The sequence below is a fragment of the Anarhichas minor genome, unplaced genomic scaffold (assembly GCF_050575085.1).
Source record: "Anarhichas minor isolate MPS153535 unplaced genomic scaffold, ASM5057508v1 ptg000051l, whole genome shotgun sequence".
Taxonomy (NCBI): domain Eukaryota; kingdom Metazoa; phylum Chordata; class Actinopteri; order Perciformes; family Anarhichadidae; genus Anarhichas; species Anarhichas minor.
In genome coordinates this window covers 694,623-715,000 of record NW_027466497.1, presented here as the reverse complement: position 1 = coordinate 715,000, position 20,378 = coordinate 694,623, and the positions used below count along the sequence as shown (strand labels likewise).

The following is a 20,378-nucleotide window of genomic DNA, read 5'->3' as shown; positions in this document are numbered from 1 at the left end:
ACCCCTAATGAGGACTACTATAAAAGGCCAGATTATTGGAAGAAAATCAAACCAAAGTTGCCAAAAGTTGAAAGCCAACTAAGAGCCTCTGATGAGAAAGGCTCTACTATCCGAGGACAGATAACGGCTGCATCACCAAATAGAAAACAGGAATTCTCCTTTTCAAATAAACTTCCTTGCTTGCATAAGAGTTTAACGGGACAGATTCTGACGATAGTTGTAAATTGACTGGATCCAATTCACAAAATTGATCACGGCTAGAACATACCCTGCAGGAACTCTGACACAATAACAAAACCATAACCACATTACCTCCTAATAGCCCTTTAATGGTGAGACGCTGACATATCACCCAACTGTCTCCGTTCACTTTGTCGTTTTTCTTTATGTCTCTTTCAGCCTCCTCAGTGTTCACTAACTTTCTCTATACCTCTTCATTCATTCAGCAATGCTTTGGTCTCTTATTTTTCCCCTAAGGTTCACTTTGCAACCACCATAACATACAACAGCAAGTTATTCAATAATATCAATCAATCAACAGCAACAAGACATATGGTTAGTTTGTCTCTTGTTTAGCAAAATTAACCCGAAATCCAAAATACTTCCCTCACACATCTCTTCTCTGGGTAACAATTCAAACAGTGGCTTATCGGCTATTAGGTGACCCACCGAGCGAAGCCAGGGACCGGCACCTGGGCCGACCCGCCCCGTTAACCAATCGATGCGCGTGTCACTCGGTCCACGGAGCAGCGACAGCTGACCAAATAGGGCCGGTAACGCCAGGAACGAACACGTAGATGGACCCTAAAGGAACCCGACCGGGCGAGGAGGAATGTTTGTCTGTCACTCTGTCTGTCTGTCTGTGTGACCTTTTGTCCGTCTAGCTGGTTATAAATTATAAAGTAGGGAAAACCACAGATTGTGGTTGCCCGTTTCGGCCTCTCTGGGTCATTGAGAAAACAGCTTTGTTTGTCTCCAGGAACTAATTTCCAGGCTCAGCCTAGTAAAGTTGTGAGGTAACAGCTTATAACGAGTAGAACAGTGACTTGTTGTTGGATGGATATTACGTAAAATAATCTACATAAAACACCTGGATTGTCATTTAATTTACACTTAAATCAATTGAAACCTTGTTGTTGTTGTTTTTAGCCTACCTGAGACAATTTAAAATAGGATTGAATCAATCCCCCTTTTTCTCCCCCAATACAAATACAAATAAACTCTATAATAAGTCCAGATCCAATACCAATGCTCTCTTTTTCCCAAATGTTCCAAGAAAACTATCATGCAGGATCTCACGATGATATGGCTATAACAAGATGTGATATAGATGGAAAAGGAACGAGCGGTGCATGATCCTGTGATTTTGTTCCAGGCTATGATGTGTTCTTCTGGCAGCTGAGAACATCTAAATTTAGACACACCACTCGTCTCCTCTTCTCTGCATCCTCAGCCCCTCCTAGCCTCCTCATCTACACTTTTCCCTCCGTTGTGCTCTCCTCGTCAGCACGAACACAGAGACATGAAAGCTCCTGTGGTGAAAATATCGACAGTTCTTCCTGCGTCAGACAAGTGTCAGCTGTGCCTCAGTGCGCCAAGCTCTTTGTGCGCGCGTGTGTGTGTGTGTGTGTGTGTGTGTGTGTGTGTGTGTGCGCGCGTGTGTTGAGTACGGGAGCAACAGCCATCCTCACACAAATGGGAGACAGAAGCAGGTAATGATACAACATAATGAAACAGGATTTAGGTGAGTGTATGTGCCTGTGAATGTGTCCCTGAGTTCATCGCCCATTAGCCACACGGGGACCATGTCAGAGCCGTCATGAGAAGAGCAGAGAGTAGTAGAGAGACGGACCTAAATGGTCTGGTTGTATTTATTCTCAAAATCCAGTGAAGACTGAAGTTATGTGAGAAGTTCAGATCATTCAAAGATGGACAGAGTTGCTTTCCTACTAGGAAATTGTGACATTAGCATGAAGGAGCGAAAAACTGCCAAGTATTGAAAGTTAACGCTGAACTTTGCTTTGTCAGATTCTAAGATCTATTTTCTAATTCCTTGAGGAGATATTTTAACCATATAACCATTTTAAATTGTAAAATGTTAGAAAATAGTGAAGTTCATTTGTGGCATTGTTCACGAAAAAGTACTGAAATAACTGTAGAGTTATCAAATTACTTTTGAAAATCGTATTTATATACACCAGGTATCATTTTTGGTATTGGCACAGAAACTCGGTTATCCTAAACCAGCAATGAACATGTTTTTAAACCGTACCCAGCATGCTACACAAGCAGGAAGCAGCAACGCTCAGATAACCCTCAGTAATAAGACGGAATGTTCTCACAGAATTAGACGTACATACTGTACAACCACAGAGCGAGCAGGCTTGCAGGAAGACAGCGTTCTGAAAAGTTGACAGTTCAACGTATTGGAAGGAGAAGCAGAATGTGCTAATGGCATGCTAGAAGCTGAACAACGCCCTTGTTAAAGAATTTAACTGCGTTGAAATGTGTAGCATCCCCTGCTCCTCCTGGCCCCGCCTCTCAGCCTTTACCAAATCCTCGACGTGCGACCTGTTTTTCCTATTTCCCACCAGGAGGGACTGGGTTTGCGTACGCTGCTGAGGCACAAAGCAAGAGACACTTTTGTTGCAGCTGCACAGTTTCTGTAATTACACCACACAGGACGCATACTAGAACATAGCGCCGCTATCATTGACAAACAGCCACCATGCACACGAGCTGCTACAGAGTTAAACACACAATAGTGCTGCAGGCTTTTAAAAAAACAACAACTAATTACATCGATAATACCACGAAAGGTGAAGCCAGTGAGAGCTTGTTGAATTAGATATTACAGGTGGCAGTGCACCATCAAGTGCCCTTTGGAGTGGATTATGCTAATGTTATTGTGCATTCACTGAAACAAACAGTGTAGGCATTAGTTTAACAATCTCACTGCACTGGGAAACATTTAATCATTTTAAAAAGCAGGAGGAGTATTTTGAAATATTAATGCGAAGCCAGGATAATGATTAAATGTCTTGCCAATTAAGAATTTAATCTTCATTTGGAAATAAATATGATTTGCTGCTTTAAATCTAAACCCAAATTGAAACAAAAGATTGTTATCCCCACACTTTAGCCAATAGACTAAACTGAAGCTGGGGAGAGCAGAAGAGAAAGGGAGACAAAAACAGTGGAAGCAGACAAAAAAAAAGAAGAATGGACGGAGGGATAATGAGGAAAGGAGTGGGCGAAGGGACAAAAGGAGGAAAAAGTCACACTGACCTAAAGCTGAAACGGTGGCAAAAAAAGGACAAGAGAGAAGCTATCTTGGGATGTAGAGCATCGTAGAGGAAAGAAATGACACTTAATCTTACGAGTTTACCTCCAACAGAATCATTTCAAACTGTTAACTGACCTTGCTGGTTGAGCTGCTGCGTGCTCCTGCTCCACTGCGACAACCCCACGATGGCCACCATCTTGGCGCCCAGACTGGAGCGCCGCTTCTTGTTGCCGGCCAATGACGTGGAGTCCGGGCCCCCGCCGCCGGGACTCTTCTCCAGGCTGTACATGGTCCCCGAGATGCTGGAGGAGCGCACCACGTTCCGAGCCGCCGCGCTCAGCCCGCCGAGGCCGCTCATCCCGCCCGGGCTGGGCACCTCCACAGAGCTGCTGAGCATCATGGTCCCGCTGGACTGGAGGGCCGGTAGGCTGGGGGGGGGGGGGGAGGTAGGGGGGGACCGTAAAGATGGAGCGGGGCTGAGGAGGGAACAAGAAAAAACGGATGTTAAGGTGAAGGTGGAAGTAGAGAGGAGGGGTTGAAGGACAGCTCAAATAAAAAGGGGCATCTTGGTGTGCAGTGTGTCTGAAAAACAGAATAGTAGCCTGTCTTACAGGACATTGAGTTTAAATTCCAACCTCAAACGCTTTCAATTTAATTCCCCACTTATTGCAGAGGCAGCAGAAAATGACTTCCTACTCCACAAAAGACAAATAAAGAGTGAAAAGCTGTGAAAGATGTGTTGCTGATCTCCGATAATTTTGCAAACTCAGAAAAGCAAAGAACACAGAGGACAGCAGACGAGGAGAGTGCAGATGGCAGCAGACTGTTCGAGTGAGTTAAGAAACATCTCGACTCACACACACACACACACACACACAAATGTCAGGGCTGGCCTGCTGTTGAGGGGTGACCCTGTCAGCTAGTATTAGTCTTGTGCGCTGTTGTTGTTTTTTAGAATCTTAAACAGTGACACATGATAAAGTATACAGCTCAAGTCAATGGTTGGCTGAATCCTTGGAGGACACACCTTTCACTTTACTTTGATAAACTTTTTAATATCTGCACACAGAGCTACAACTGTCACAACAGGCCATTTTCACGGGAGACATCCTGACTCGTCACAGGGGGAAAAGCAGAGGGTTTCTTACTAATAGCTTAATGATGGCTCCATTATATTCAAGTGTCCCAGTAAGCCGTGACAGTGTGACAGTGGGCCAGCATGCAGCCGTCATTCATTTTATTATTTGCACCTGTGCTACTCCTCATGTGACATGTCAAAATGTCCTCCTCTCCTTCACTCTTTTCCTTCTATCCTTTCCCCTTCTCTTCCCCAACTTCAGAGTGATTATGCTGAGGCTAAACCGACCGCGCGAGGGCACATTAAAGATGGAGACGCTCTGTGGCCAACATCTTGCTTCCACACGCATTCTTTTTAACTATTTCTCTTTCTTTACTACTTATCTTCCATATAACTTCTCTTTCCACCTGCTTCATCATTACGGCCCCAGCTCTACGTTTACTTCTTCTCCTGTTTTTTTCTGTTTTTTTTACACAGTAAGTACAGCAATGCAGTATTTATCTGTTTCAGAGCGTACTTAATAAGTGCCTCGCAAAAATATGTTTGATGCCATGACTCCAGCTCAGCTGGTATGCTTCAATACACCACACGCTATATGCACGATCATTTAAGAGCCTGCAGCCATGCAGCTTTGTAAAGCTGTACTTAGGCACAGCGCTAACATGTTAACAATGACAATGCAAAATATGCTGATGTTTATCAGATATAATATTTAGCATCGTAGTTAGTTTAGTGTGCATGCTAACATCTGCTAATTAACATAAGCTATTAAAGCTAAGGTCGACTCATTTTTCGCAGGTATTTGGTCAAAAAAAGTATTGGACGAATTCAAATTCAAGCCGAGGCCTCTACAGTTACTACTGACATCAGAAATTGAAAAATATGTTTATGTTCTTTGGGGGGTGTTTGTCTCATCTGGGTTTTAACTCAAAAATATATACAAAATAAATAATTGTATTGGACCTATTTTAGACTTTATGGAGAGACATATTTCCCAGCTAACTTTGCCTATGAAGGCAATCCCTGGAGTCATGCTTCTGACGTGACTAAAATACATCAGTTTTACATAATCCACCACTAAGTGCAGGAAACGGTGCACAAATTCCTCTACTAAAACACTCACTCCTAAGACTGCAAGTCATAAATAAAACATATAAAGTAGTGAAGTTGCCCTTAATGCATTTTTTAAATTGAAGATGTAAATGCCCTGTGCTTCAGATGTTTCGGTAAATCATCATCTCTGCCCTGCTTTGTCACACCAACACGGCCGCGATGCTTACGGACCAAGAAAGTGTTGCTGACCACCACTTTCTGTCGGGATTCATTTCGCCGTACCACAATAACCGAAGTGGGTGCTATTGAGGAACGTTGAACTGACGTAGCAAAGGGCACATTTTGGCGTTTTGTAATGAAACTCAGAATAAACCAAGTGGAATACCGCATGCTTTGTACAGAGCTACCGCAGTGACATTTGTTATGAGTAGAAAAGGCTATTGAGGGGGAAAAGAAAGAGAGAGAGGGGGGGGGGGGGGTTGAAATCTAAAATTCAGCCTTTATGCCCTTATATTCTTCTCCTCTTGTTTTGTGCCTTCCCTCTCTTCCCCGCTCGCCCTCTCTTCTCTATTCCAGCCCATGCACACTTCCCTCTGGGGGGGCCGCTGTGCTTTGAACACGCAGCGAACAGAGCCGGAGAAAATGAGGGGAGGGGAGGGATCTAGTAGGACGCCGATAGAAGATAGACAAATAGACTCATTCTGCTTTCAGAGCGCTAAGAGGACGGAGAGGACCAAGTGAGAGAGATGTGGGAGGAGAAGATGCTTCATTATGAATTGACAAAAAGGAGGAAAAGAAATGCAGGTAGCTGGGGCCTGATCTGTGAGAAATAATGAGAAAGAGAAGGAGAGGGAGAACACTACTGAGACATTCCTCCTCTCCTCCTAATGATGAGATCCTCAGGCTGTGTGTGTGTGTGTGTGTCTCTCTCTGGCACCAAAGTGAAATAGGGTGAACTTAGGTGTACTGTATATACTGTATATATGTTTTGACATCTAACTATGTCGGTTTCATTGCTTAGTTGTGAGTTTGTCATGTAGAGATTCATCAATTTAAAGGAATAATTCAGACAGTGAAGACAGACAGTGAATCGTTTCAGTCATGGTCAGTTTGGATTGCACTGACAAATGACCCCTTTTGTTGCAGTTGACAAAAACAAGGACATTTATTTTATTTATTCTTGGGCAGCAAAGGCAGAATAAATAGAGACGAAACATCTCTCAGCTTTTAAAGAGTTATCCTGTGCTGTGTGAACTCCACAGCTTATAAATCAAACCACTAAAGAAAATGTAATATTTGTTTTGTTAAAGTGGGGCATGAGTACTCTTTATCAACAATCTTTGGAGATGCCACCATGTACCAGGGGCCCCACACTGTGTTTTGCTGGACTGAAGAGTACAACCAGGAGCCCATCTATCTTCATCTCTGTGCCAGACAGCTTCCCTGTACGTCTCTGTGCTCCCTAACATCTCATCCCAGAGCTCATTTATTTCTCCTCCCGTCAGCACACCCGTCACCCTCCAGTTCTCATATAACTGATGCTATTGCAGTATCTATGCCAACGTCTTTAAGAGTGGACTATTTGCTGTTTAGAACGAACAGTCGCCCCTCGTTGGCGTCACACGCAAACGCAGAACTTGAAACCTGACCAGATGGATTATCGGGTGATCTCGTGATATCGCGTGCAAAGGTTAGGGGGGGGGGACCCTGACTGTTCTTCCCTGGTGTCATATTACATCTGCAGAAGAACCACAAGACATGATTTTCAGTGTGAATAAGCTCAGCAGGACTGCGTGCGGTCAGTGGAAGCTGATGCAGAGAAGCTAAGGGTAGAAATGTGACCTCTCCTTTCGGTTTCTCGCATAAACACAAATGCAAAAAACCTTGTAATTAGATATAGATAGTGATGCATTAATGATCTCTTTAAAAGATGCTGCCTTATTCAGGCCACATTACCACTGTCGGTCACTTAATTAACCTACAGTTTAGCTGCAAAGTAGATGGTAACGATATACTGAAGGTCTGACTGTCTTGTCTGTAAGCAATTAAGATAAAGCCGAGGTGAATAAATACCAACATACATTTTAAACATTTTGTAACTTGTTCTTATTCATTGCTTTTACCTCTCTTTAATCTGTTTTTACTCATTGCCTACACTTGGTGTTTTTTTGTGTTTGCTGGTGGATGTTTTGCTATGTGTCTCTGCCAAGCCGAGAGTGAATGCACCCGAGTTATAGCTAAATGAACAGAGAGAAAAAACAATATCTATCAGCACATCAGATAAATTGCAAATAATCCGCATCTCTTTCTATTGAACGAGATGCCATGTGTGGTTATCTGAATGTCAACCACCATTGTTTACCACGAAGAGCCGGTGTGTCACTATTAATTTGATTAAGGCCGTCCTGGCTGACACGTCTGTATTTGTAATTAAATTAAGGAGCTGATGTTTTTAGGTTAGGTTAGGTGTGCCTAACACCTGTTAGTGTACGTTTCCCAGGTGTGCTTCCTTCATTCTTCCCTGGTAATTGGTGTCAAAATCCCAACTATAGGATACAGGACATTTAATATATTGTACAGTTTAAGGAGGATGTAGCTTAGATTATTAATCCCAGTGCAGAAGACAAGCCGTGAGAACATGACCAAGGAACTGATTTAAAAAGAAACAATTGGTGAGGTTCTCATATATCATGTTACTCCTATGTTGCTACAACATGTATGACACTGCATATTCTGATCATTGATTTATTTGACATGTTATATCCTAGACATGTTGTGAACATGCAACTTGAAATGGAGTGCAAAAGTGAAAAGATAGCTAGAATTAAAAATAACTTTGCGATGAACAGTCGCACCGGCAGTGCACACGGACAGGCAGGAGCTGTAACGCACTTCCTGTTGAAGCCACCATGGATACTTATAGGTTATGATCCTGTATGTGTCGGCCCGGCACCTGCTGCCATTGTGTTGGGCCTGGTGTCGTGTGTGTGTGTGGCTGATGTACCTCTCTCTGATCATAAAGGGGTCTGTTTAGGCGAGAAAACCGAAGGCTGGCGTTGCAGCTACACACACACACACACACACGCGCGCACACACAGAGTAAAGCATGCCAGGCTGTGGGGGGGGGGGGACTGAGAGCCAAATGGATCACACACAAAATCCAGCGCAGTGTAAACACACATATGCTGTACTGAATGTACGTGCCAGAGTGTGGCAGAAGAGAGAGGAATGTTGAACGACAGGGGCCCGATGCCTTGGCTGATGAACTTGAATTAACACCCAAGTCTTCTGTAAAACACTCGGCTCTGACACAGATTTGATTTCTTCTTCTTCTTCTTCTTCTTCTTCTATCACATTGACCAAGAGAGAACGGTGTATCAGAAAAATAACTGACCACATACAGTCAAATCGCCATAAGATATTCACAAATTTCCCATTTCACACTCTTCAGAGCAATTGTACGCCCGGTGCACACACACACACACACACACACACGGACACAAATCTGAATCAAATGCCAACAGCCGTGAAATTAACAGAAAAAGGAGTTGATGAGGAGCTTTTGCGTTGCCTCTCCTATTTGGCCCAATCAAATGTATTATCCAATAAAATCTTTAATGAGGTGAGTCATTGAGTCACACCCTCGACATCACCTTGTGACAGCAGACAGAAATTCGATCCGTCACACCATGTTTTCACACAGATTGCCTGGATCGTGTTGCATCGGCTACAGCAGGGTGGCAAAGGTTTACATTTTCTCTACCACAGCGACAATTGAAATCTAAACCCCTGTCGGACCTTTATTTTTGCACTTTTGCTCCATTCCCAAGATCTCAGCTATTAACTTGGTGAGTACAGGGTAGAATCACTCATCACTAGCTTCGCCCAAATTCCACACTAACCCCTCCACAGCTGAGATAGCAATACACAGTTTTTTTTGTCTCAGCGGTGAATCAAAAACCTTGTCCAGGATTTTTAGCCAGCAGCCTTTTTTGAGAAGTGAGACCTCTCTCGTATCATCACTTATCACCCCACAGCAGTCTCACCAGCTCAAAGGACCTCTCTCTACACACCTCCGCGGGGAATCTGGTGTGAAAATGAGACACACTACATCACTGTGGTATCTCCTCTGTCTCCCTGCGGGGACATATAGACTAAACAAACTTATATTTATTTTAATGTAAAATCCGTTTCCTACCCGTTCCCCTCGTTGCACTCCAAAAGGTTGGCCCTAAATCTCGACGCGCCCTCATCTCTTGCCGTCCAGCACTAATCAATTCTCTGTGTGCCCTCTTCTCCTTTTCATCACCGTCAAAAGAAGGATGATGAAGTTATACTCTGTCAGCAGCAAAGAGGGGATGGAGAGCTCGCAGAAAATAGAAAAATAAAAAAGCCGAAGTGGCTGGACTGGAAGGAAAGTGGGTTAAGGGGGGTGTGATGGATGAGACTGGGAGATTTCCTGACTCATGGCCGGCTTTCTCATGGTGACTAATGTGGTCAGTGACATCTCTCTCACTGCCCATAAGCCACCCAGCCGCATCTCTTCACCCCACCTGGGATGCTGGTAGCTGCCCCCTGAGGTGGAGTAGCACACTGACTCTCACCCCACTTACCATGTCTGGATCACCGGGTCCCAGCTTAGACAGCATGGGTTGTTGTGGTCCACCAAAGCTCGCCTCCCTGTCTTATTCAGTGCTAAACCTCTGGAAGGGATGTGTGCATTGGAACGCAGCAAGATTCCTGAGGGAGGACAAGATAAGAGCCGTATATATCTCTCTCCCCGCTTATGTTTTTAAGACTTCTATTATCGGCTTTCAATGTTTAACTCTCCCATCTTCCTTTCATGTTTGAGTGTTTGGCTGATCCGTCAGACTGATAGTGGTCTTTTGGAACAATAGGATATTAGTTAGTCCGTGTTATTTGCCGTTGATATAACGGATTTCAAGGCTGGAATTGTCGTCCACCGTTGTGATTATCTACATTGTAAATCGTAATATGCAATTATGTTGTAAGTGATTTGTTTATTCCAGTATGTCTTTAAATTATTGTTTATGTGCAGCCCATTGTGAGGACGATAAACTACACACATTGACAATTACCTTCGTGGGACAATTCGCAGACTTTCAACCTTATCTCTCTCTATCCGAACTTGGAATATAGTGTGAAAAATGCCTGCATTTGCCGATGTTCTCAGTGTCTTTGGGGTGCAACTGCAAGATGTGTTGTTCTTCCTGCATCCAGCGCCATCATTTGATTGGACAGCGACATAGCTGGACGCAAAGAAGAACTGCAGGCTGCTTTGATTTGTCTGGGTAGCCAAAAAGGAACTTTTTTTATTCCCTTTGCTCGTATTGCAAACTAGGGATGATTCCAACAACGAAAAAGGCATCCAGATCTATGAATGCAGAGGATGTTATGGATTATTACAGTGTACATTTTACTGTACTTTGACTGGGTGTCAGTAGCTTGCTTGTAATGCATCCTGGTACATATAGGCACTGCCAGCACGGCTCTGCAAGCAGGAGAAACAGTTTCTCAGTCAATATCGTACGCACTGAGAAACGCATCGCTTCAGTGGACTTCATCCAACACTGATTGGACATCGACATAAACGGTAGCAATGACAGTTAACACAGCTACTTCTATGTCATCTCCTTCCTTTTGTAGAATTTCTTTCATAGCAGACTTGTCTCTCAGAGACAGGTTTTTTGGGTTAACAAGGAGTGACTCTCGTGCATATGATGGAGGTCACCTCTGCTGCAGCAGCAGCAGCCTTTCCACACATATCCACACATATCAGGTGTTGAGAGGAATTGATTTTCTGAAGACTGCTGTTGCAAAGTCCAACATAGCTTGATAAAAGTACAGCGGCATTCAACATGCAGGCATGATCTCCTGACTTTGAGTAATTCAAAATAAAAACCAAACCCACATCCACATCGGTTTAAACTCTTGTGGATGTGATTCAATCCGAGTGCGCAGAATAATCCCATACAAGACGATAGAATCCCATTACCAAATACAGTTTGAAGTGGGGAAAGAGGCGCAGTACCGACCACGCATTGATTACCAACCAATCACGGCTACTCTCTTTGATGAAGCATACCAGTTGGCCAGTGAATTGTGCCTCGCAGATGGTTGTCTACAAGTGCACACAGCCAAACACAACAACAGCGCACGCACACACACATAAAGGTGGACCCAGACGCACACAAAGACTCATTACTATGATAAGTGTCTGCTCTGCCCCTTGGTTGTTTTCATTCTATTTTCATATTTTAAAAGACCAGGACCAGCAGCTGCCAGCTACAGATCTGAAGTGTGGTCACATGTGTCCGTGCATATGTGAGTCTGTGTGGGTGTGCTGCACTGGAGGGCCTTTGCCCTTTCCAGCTATCAATTTTGAGAAGTGTGTGTGTGCGCGTGTGTGTGTGTGTGTGTGTGTGTGTGTGTGTGCGACTCTTTGATGGTAGATGATACAGTGCATAACAGTCAGCCTGGCCTTTGGAGTAGCCAGCTCATCTGGTACCATCTGACTGAAACACACACTCGTGGACACACAGGCACATATATTTCCCCCTGGTTAATATTTCAAAAGGGACAAGGTTTTGCTCGCCTTCTGAATTTATGTGCTACGCATCTCAAATCTGCTTGGTAGCCACCCACACCCACACACACACACACACACACACACAAATGTGGGACTAAACTAAGACACAAATACATGGATACTTCATAAACGGCCATGTGAGCGATGTGGCCCAGCTGTTTGAGTGTGCAAAAACGGGATGACAGATTTTTGAATGCAGAATTTGTGGAAAATGGCATCTGCGTTTAAATGCTTTGAGCGATGTGTAAGTGGAGATACAGAAACATGGCTTTCCACAGGACAGGGTTGAGTCTATTTCCAGCTTTTACTGTCTCAGTGGATTATTCAGAAGATAAAGTGTGAAGTCAGGCTAGGATTTTCAAGTTAAACATATGGATAATTATTCTCTGTCTCCTAAAAACGCGCCAAGGAGGGCACACTCCTTCACTGCCCGTTTAATGCACTCACTTTATGCCTTTCAATATGAGCTTAACACCAACAATTCCACATGCCAGAGATACATTTAAACAGCTTTCAGACTGTCAGATTTGCTTAACAGGATTTAGAGAAAGACACGGGAGGCACTGAAGCCCCGTCACGTGTTTTCTGCCCCCATCCACAGGTGGGGAACACAGTTTGAGATCTGGATATTTTTTTTTTAGTGTTTGTTTGCGCGGCCATCTGATCTAATCTCACACCTCAGCATGCACTTGGCCTGACCTGAGTTCTGGCAGAGGAAAGGCATCTCAAAATGTGCTTATTCTCTCCCCCCCCCTCCCTTAACTGTCACCCTCGCTCACACCTACAGCAGGGTAGCAGGCTATAGCTGATTAATCCTGAAGCACCTTTATGCATTTGACTACATGTACACTTGATCTAGATTAAAGGTTGAAGACACTGACATGCTGAACTTTGTCCCTGCATGGCAAAAATCAACAATTATTTTCCCATGAATCGAGTAACGTACTTAGAAAATCCCAGTGGAGCATATGTCCAAACATGTAGAGGCTATAAATGTAAAAGTAAAGAAGTAGGTCAGATTGAAATCACCACGCCAATAGGTTTAATGTGCATTATCTTGTCTATACCATCTCTTTAACACAGTTAATGAGATTGATTTAAGTAGGAGAAGGCATGCAACTGTAACCTGTAAACCCATATTTGCATTGCTAGACTTCTAAAGCAACAAAGGTGAGCGTATTAAACAGTCTTCCCCGATTACAGTCCACTAAACATCTAATGAGTTGCCCGTTGCTTCTACTAACAGGCCCTATACACATAACATCAATAAACCCCAAATTCACATTGCTGCGCACATGTTCGAGCCACGCGCCTCTTGATCACCGATCACCTGCTATTACTTGGTGCTATAATTATGCAGAATATCAGCGCACCGGCGCTAAAACTGCACTGTACAGGAAATTGAGCACTGCCATCGCTGCAATTAAAAAAGGAATCCGAGCACTTACCGCTTACAGCAAGGAGCGGCGAAGGCAAGGTGTGGGGGTCGGAAGTTGTCAAATAACTGTTTGCTTCTGTCGTATCTGTAAGAAGGTCATCGTTTGGGCTTTATTTTTATTTTTTTGCTGTGCTGGACGGCGGATTGCTGGACGGTTTTTCTCCGCGTAGCGCTGCTGGTGTCACACGGTATCCAAAGGCGCGGTGTGAGAGGCGCGCTGCTGTGGAGAGGAGAGGAGAGGAGAGAGGAGAGGAGAGGAGAGGAGAGAGGAGAGAGGAGAGGAGAGGAGAGGAGAGGAGAGAGGAGAGGAGAGAGGAGAGGAGAGGAGAGGAGGAGAGAGATGAGATTAGGTTGATTTCAGCTGCATGGCAAACAGCGACAACGTGTGGCCTTGAGAGAGAGCAGCGTGGATAAATACTGTAGTAGATCTCATGTTAACTTACAGAGATGGAGGCATCAACATACATGTTGACTCTGTGTTGGTTGTTCACATCACCGAGTTAATTGCACATGGGTATCTGCGTTCAAAGCCTGGTTAAAAAAACAAAACATCTGCATCTAAGGTTACTCCACAGCGCCAAACTTTACCTTAAAACCAGGTGCGCCCCTGAGGTGCAAGGCCTTATTAACCCCGTTTGTCGTAGCTCGGTTACACACATTTAAACGGGAATATGGTGGAGCCTAAACATCTAAACATTTTTATCTTAGTCTGTGTCTTATAACCAACTCCTGCTGGCATAGCATCTTTTTTTATCAATACGGAGGATTAAGAATCTGATATACTGGATCATTTCACAGATTGGGTAACGGTTAAGAGTTGTGGACGTTTCATACCACTTCAGGAGTGAAAGTTGTGTCTGTTCTAACAGAGATAGCTGTATTTAGCTTGAGCACTTTATAGATAGGATATGCTATATTTGAATGGGCTTTTTTCATTTTTTTCAAAGTCAACACTATTTTGCTCTGTCTGCACTGCACCACCACACCAAAGTCATGTAACTTTGGAGAAAAAAAATAAAATCAGAAATGATGGGCACTGAAAAGTATTTGTAATTTGTATTCATTTACACTACAACATGCAAGACAAAGTCTTTTGCAGTTTGATGCAGAACACATGCATACAGGGAGCTTAGGGAGCATGCCGTCTGCAGCGCATACACAGATACAATTAATGTAATCATCGTTTTCTGCCCAGCCTATTAGTGCCACTAAGGTTCAAATGATCCAGGCCCTGTCCACTCTTGTCTGCGATAGGCTATAATCTCTGTACTGACAGTCATTTCCTCACTACAGTGTGTTAGAAGAACGTGGTGCACTGATCCTAAGATGAACCCATAAACAGCTGCAGCACAGAAACCCGGGTCCAGGGCTATAGGCACATGAAATATGTGCCACTCAGTCACCCATTCGGCAAGCCACTCAAAAAGGCATGAATCACAAGCCTCTGATCAATTACGTTTCCCACAGGTGAACCGCTGTGGCACAACACAATCAATTCTTGTTCTCTGCTGAAGCAGCAGCAGCGGCGAGGAGAGTCGGCTGGAATCAGGCCCCATCAAACATTAATGCCGGCATTGAATCCGAATCAGCTCATTGGCATTCTGTATGGAGAGGGGATACAAGCGGTGCTAAGAGCATCTGTTGCTGTTAATCAGCAGATGTAGTGACCACGATGGCTGTGTAATAGCAGTGAGCGTAATGTGCATTTAGCTGTACTGCATATCACAAAAAATGCTGATGTGTGTAGAAGCCAGCAAGGGAGGATAATATTTCAATAGTTGCAAGTAGAAGTCATAATTCAAATAATTGATCGATTTAGAGCTCTGACATACATACACGGCTGCAGTATGCAGTTTGAACAGGGAATTAATCCCTGTGGAAAAAAATATTGGAGCACCGTATACAGTGTGCTGTATGTCTGGTCCTTGCTGCAGGAGTCAGGTCAGGGTCAATTGAATTACAGCACACATCGTGGTCATGTGACCGGGTTTGTGCTAAGCTATGACTTCACAGGAAGGTAGGGCAGGATGGGGATTAAAGGAGGTGGAGTACAGTGTGTACAGTACATGACAGGTGTGTGTGTGTGTGTGTGTGTGTATTTCTGTGTTCATTTCGACTCACACGTTATCTCTCAAAATCCAGGCCCCCTCGGGAAATGACTGCATTCATAAATCATGTCAAATGAGTGAAATTGAGTCGTTTCTTTAGTTGCACCATAACCCTATACAGGTATTGATGTACACCAGAGTGATAAAACATTCGGAGTCTTGCTGTGAGTGTTTGTGTGTGTGTGTGTGTGCCGGCAGCCATGCACTTATCCCTCATCTTTAATATTGCTCTGATCCACCCTGTGCAGCTCATGCATACATTACAGTACATAAACACAGGCAGGATGGCAATTTGATGCCGCAGCAGTTAGTGATTAAATCTTCTTTAATTCGCTGTTTGGGGAAACACGGATTCACACATATATATTTCTCAGTTTAATTGTAGTCACCAGATGGCAAGTTTAAACAAGCGTCACTGAAACAAGCGTGAAAGTGCCTTTTCATGAGGTCTCTTCTTTTTTTTCAATCGTTCATTAATCTGTTGAATTATTTATGCATTATCTGCGAGCAGGGGGTGGTTGGGAAGTTACTGCTGACAGACTGAGAAGTAGGAGAGAAAAATGACTGTGTTGCACACTGTTGCCGGCAGTTAATGAATGCTGTGTTGCCTTTTACATACATAAAATTGTATAACTTGTCTTTGACCTATATGAGATATTGACTCGGGATGATTGCACAGACTCATGACGCATGCAGGAGGCGGCTCCGGCTCAGTTTCACCTCTTGCCGATATCACAAAATCCCTGTCAGCTAAAAAAACATGCTCCAGTCAGCAGAGCCGTAGCCCCTATAGCAGCAGAATAGCTTATTGCTGCGTCTTTGTCGCTGTGTTCCTCTACTAGTGGTCCCACCGGGTGTTCAACACCTAATGAATACGTATTGAACAGCTTCCTCACTCACTATCACACATTCCTCTGGTTCAGGTGGATGGAGGCCTGCACGCTGGTTTGGATGGATGGTGTTAGACTGCTGTGCAGCTGTTACAATAGTGTCACATTACAATGAGAGTAAAAACACATACAATGAAGAAGAAGAAGAAGAAGAAGAAGAAGAATCAGCCTGAAGCTACAAACTAGCTTCTGAGTTACACAGCTATTTAAGTCCATGCTTCACGAAAACAATAAAAGGCTAATGTTTTCATTTTTAGGGTTGTATTCTGACACCCTCTCCTGGTCAAATTGTGCCATTACAGCTTGTATAAATGCAGTAAGATTACTATCAGAGGATATTCTATTATTCTACCATGAAGCATTCAGTGAAATACGTTTCGAGTTAAGAGGACATTATGGGCCTTATTGCTGCAGGAGTTGTGTGCAGATAAAAGTTTCCAACCAAGTTCAAGGCATGTTTTTATTGATTTGTTGTATTATAGATTATGTTAGATCACATCATCATGCAAATAAACCTTCAGAAACTTTGCTCATCAACTGATCTGTTTCCCAATCAGCCTCTTTACAAATGGGGAAAAGGTAAAATTGGCAAACCGATTCAAAACAATCCCGAAAGACAATCATTTGAAAATAGAGCTCTATCTAAAAATATCTACAGCTGTACATGAAGCACGCTTTGCATAAACACAAACATCATAATTGGAACCGCAGAAAGTTTTCCCTGCTGGAATTGATCTGAAGTATTAGTACAACAAACATTAGCCATATCTTTAAAAAAATGTAATAATGACTTTCATTTGAATAGAAGCACTATGCAGAAGAACAGTTTTACTTTGTATAAATTATCTGTTTATTTCAAAAACCCTGTGAATTTGTCCAACATCATCATACCACCAGCATGTCGGCTGGAGGAGGCTTTAGAGGAATCTGGCCGAGAGTGAACCTCTTGGCCTTGAACTGATTCAGTTCCTCTGCGGTCATATTGCTCTCGTGTGAAAACAGACTGTCCGACGCCCCGCCGGCAGTCCCCGCTCCTGCTGCAGGGGGAGCAGCGGTCTTCCCAGACCCTTCACTCGCCCGTCCAAAAATACTGCCGCTTCCGGCTGAGGCCGGCGCTTCGGCCGCGAAACCGCTCCCAAATCCTCCCCCGGTGTTTGGCGTCGAGGCGAAATTGAACCCCGAGGCGGCGCCGAATCCCGAAGCGGCTGCCGGCTTGTCGGCGGACGGAGCAGCGAAGGAGAAAGAAGCAGCAGCATTGAGAGCCGAGGAGGCTGCAGTGGAGGAACCAAACCCGGAGGGAGGCTGTGTAGGAGCCGCTGAGGCACTGCCAAAACCTGCGGAGGAGGGCGGCGGCGGTGCCGCCGAGGAACCAAATCCACCGCTTGGAGCAGCAAAGCTGAACGTGTTGGCCGCGGCTGGTGCTGGAGCCCCAAAGCCTAGATGGTCAGAAAGAAACATTTTACACATTAGCAATTTATTTACCTGACCAGAATATTCAGGCAGCACATGTTGAATATCATCTGCTCAAGCCCTGCTTTCATGAGAGGTGGGGATACTATACATTTTGTTTTCTTCAATCCATACAAAAGCCAAAGCAATAAAACAACTGACTGTGTCTTGGCAGGGAGCAGGAGCCTCTTTTGATACGTTTCAAGAAGGAAAGGTTTCCTAAACTATTGCTTTACTCCTCTACTGTCACAATAAAGCAACACTTAATCTTCACCTTTGCTTTCCAAGCTGGATGTAGCCGATCCAAATCCGGTCACCGAACCAAAGCCACTCGAAGCTGCCTGAGGTGCTGGGTTGTTTATCTCTGCGAGCTGCAAGAAAAGTGAATATCAAAACATGTTTATTATATTTTTGTCCTTCGTAATAATAGATGGGAGCATTGTGACAGTAACTGTGTGTGTCTGCGTCTCACCAAAGCTGCGCGGGTGGCTGGATTCATAACCTTCAGTTCCTGGACTCTGCTTCTCCACTGGGTGAGCAGCTGATTTATACCATTAACCTGAACAAATGAATCAGGAGATTCTTAGACTAACAACAAACAAACAAACAAACCAATATCAGGAGTGTGATGAATGCGTGACGGTGCACTCACGTAGCCCTGCAGATCTCCTGAAGCTCTTGTGGAGTAATACTCCAGCCGGAGCTCTTCTGGAGAGAGATCAGTGAAACCTGTAGATAAGAAATAGCAAACATAATCAGGTCCAGTGTCTACAAATAACAACAGGAATCATGTAATCAAATGTGTGTTTGATACAGACCAGATAAAGGTGCCTTGAAGCTAGAATAACAGGAAAAGCCCCACTGCCCCGAGCTCTCCCAAATATCCATGTCCATCTGGATGATCTCCCTGCGTCACCGTGAGACAGACGTCACATGAATGAATTCCTGATGACAAGATTCAATATTTTTGTGCTGCACAACTATAAGAAATATAAACAGACTCACAGTTTTTTGTCATCATCTTCCTCACCGGCTGGCATCTGCTGTCCTCCTCCTCCTCCCCCTCCCCCCCTTTCAAAGGTACTGGGAGGAGCAAGCGCTGAAAATCTGTTTTGAGCAGAGAAGCTCACGTTATCTCTTCTCCCTCCTCCTCCTCCTCCTCCTCCTCCTCCTCCTCCTCCTCCTCCTCCTCTTTGGCCCCAGTCATTCCCGCCACCACCTCCTCCTCCTCCTCCTCCTCGGCCCCAGTCATTCCCTCCTCCTCTTCCTCCTCCTCCTCCTCCTCCTCGGCCCCAGTCATTCCCTCCTCCTCCTCCTCCTCCTCCTCGGCCCCAGTCATTCCCGCCACCTCCTCCTCCTCCTCCTCGGCCCCAGTCATTCCCTCCTCCTCCTCCTTCTTCTCGACCCCAGTCAGCTCCTCCACTTCCTGCTCGACCCCATTCCTCAGTTCCATGAGAGGAGAAAGATGAAGGCTGGATATAGCCTCCTTTTTGCTGAGAAGGATTCACCCAAACTCTGTTTCCAAAACCTGAAACCAACATGCACACCAAAACTAGTCAATAACTGTGTGTGTGTCCCAGAACCGACAGTCTCAGGTCATTTTGGACGATAGTTTGAGGTGCTGCTCATTTGTACTATACTGAGAGGGTCTAATATTGTGTCTTATTGATGTAAAGTGCTTGAGATTAAGTACCTAAATGCTTAACTTGCTAGAAATGTTACCGCTTAGTCTTCCACAGTGACTCACAAACCTAAGTAAACAACCTAGCTTCTGGGTCCTGGAGCAATGTCAACAAACGTTAAGCTACATAAAAGGAGATCAGTTAACGTCACGTAAATACTTTGACAAGTTTAGGTTTAGCTGTACTTATAGCTCCTGGACGTTACCTCCACCTCCTCCTCCTCCTCCTCCTCCTCCTCCTCCTCTAGGCTGCTGCTGCTGCTGCTGCTGAGCAGGAGAGTTGTAGCTGTTGTTGTATCCTCCACCTCCTCCTCCACCACCACCACCTCCTCTGCCTCCTTCTCCTCCTCCTCCTCTCGGATGCTCATTCCAACATTTGTCGCCGTAACGACAACGGCCCTGAAGAAAGAAATTGCACACAGGCATTCCTACACCGCGTTTGGTCGTTTCAAATGCAGCGTTTCTTATCCGAGCTCCCAATGTTTTCGTGCTAATCAGCTCGCGAAGAGGCACAGGTTGTTGTCGCAGGAGATTGACGTCATCGGGCACGATCCTGCACATCCGGCCTAACTGCGAAAACGTTTATGTTTAATTCGTTAATTTGCTTTTGTATATATCTAAGTATTATTCTATGTACCTCATTGTTTTTGAACTATTACTGATTATTGTATTTTTAACTGATTTGAAATAAAGTATATACAAATAAATAATTTTTAAAAAGCGTAACATTAACCACAGCGACCCCGCGTGGTAGTTTAGGTCACTCCTGTTTCACTATTAGAAAA

The 20,378-nt window shown here is 44.4% G+C and overlaps 2 protein-coding genes across 3 annotated transcripts in view; both read right to left on the bottom strand.

Annotated features, from left to right (window-relative positions):
• Positions 1-13,563, bottom strand: part of rims3 (regulating synaptic membrane exocytosis 3) — a 25,933-nt gene extending 12,370 nt beyond the window's left edge. The window contains exons 1-2 of one of the 2 annotated variants that reach the window (XM_076075359.1): positions 13,487-13,563; positions 3,422-3,726 (exon numbers count right to left, since the gene is read on the bottom strand). In XM_076075359.1, coding sequence (XP_075931474.1) covers positions 3,422-3,686 — 265 coding nt within the window. In that variant the 5' untranslated portion in view covers positions 3,687-3,726; positions 13,487-13,563. Of the gene's footprint in view, positions 1-3,421; positions 3,727-13,486 lie in introns of those variants that run through there. The other variant, XM_076075358.1, reaches the window with a different exon arrangement.
• Positions 13,564-16,909: 3,346 nt separating this feature from the next.
• On the bottom strand, positions 16,910-20,125 carry nup42 (nucleoporin 42). Its single transcript, XM_076112698.1, has 8 exons — positions 19,800-20,125; positions 19,202-19,440; positions 18,918-19,105; positions 18,731-18,819; positions 18,565-18,641; positions 18,385-18,471; positions 18,187-18,283; positions 16,910-17,899 (listed from the first exon to the last, which is right to left on the bottom strand). The coding sequence occupies exons 1-8, from the start codon at positions 20,017-20,019 to the stop codon at positions 17,349-17,351; spliced, it is 1,548 nt and encodes a 515-aa protein (XP_075968813.1). The 5' UTR covers positions 20,020-20,125; the 3' UTR covers positions 16,910-17,348.
• Between the last annotated feature and the right edge of the window lie 253 nt (positions 20,126-20,378).

What these genes read in the sequence shown, in the direction of transcription:
- nup42 (XM_076112698.1), bottom strand. Translation starts at nt 20,019, where the DNA reads ATGCCTGTGTGCAATTTCTTTCTTCAGGGCCGTTGTCGTTACGGCGAC. An exon ending in CAGCCACCCGCGCAGCTTTG is followed by an intron (nt 18,284 to 18,384) that starts GTGAGACGCAGA and finishes CTTTTCTTGCAG; the next exon opens with CTCGCAGAGATAAACAACCC. An exon ending in ATCCAGCTTGGAAAGCAAAG is followed by an intron (nt 17,900 to 18,186) that starts GTGAAGATTAAG and finishes CTGACCATCTAG; the next exon opens with GCTTTGGGGCTCCAGCACCA.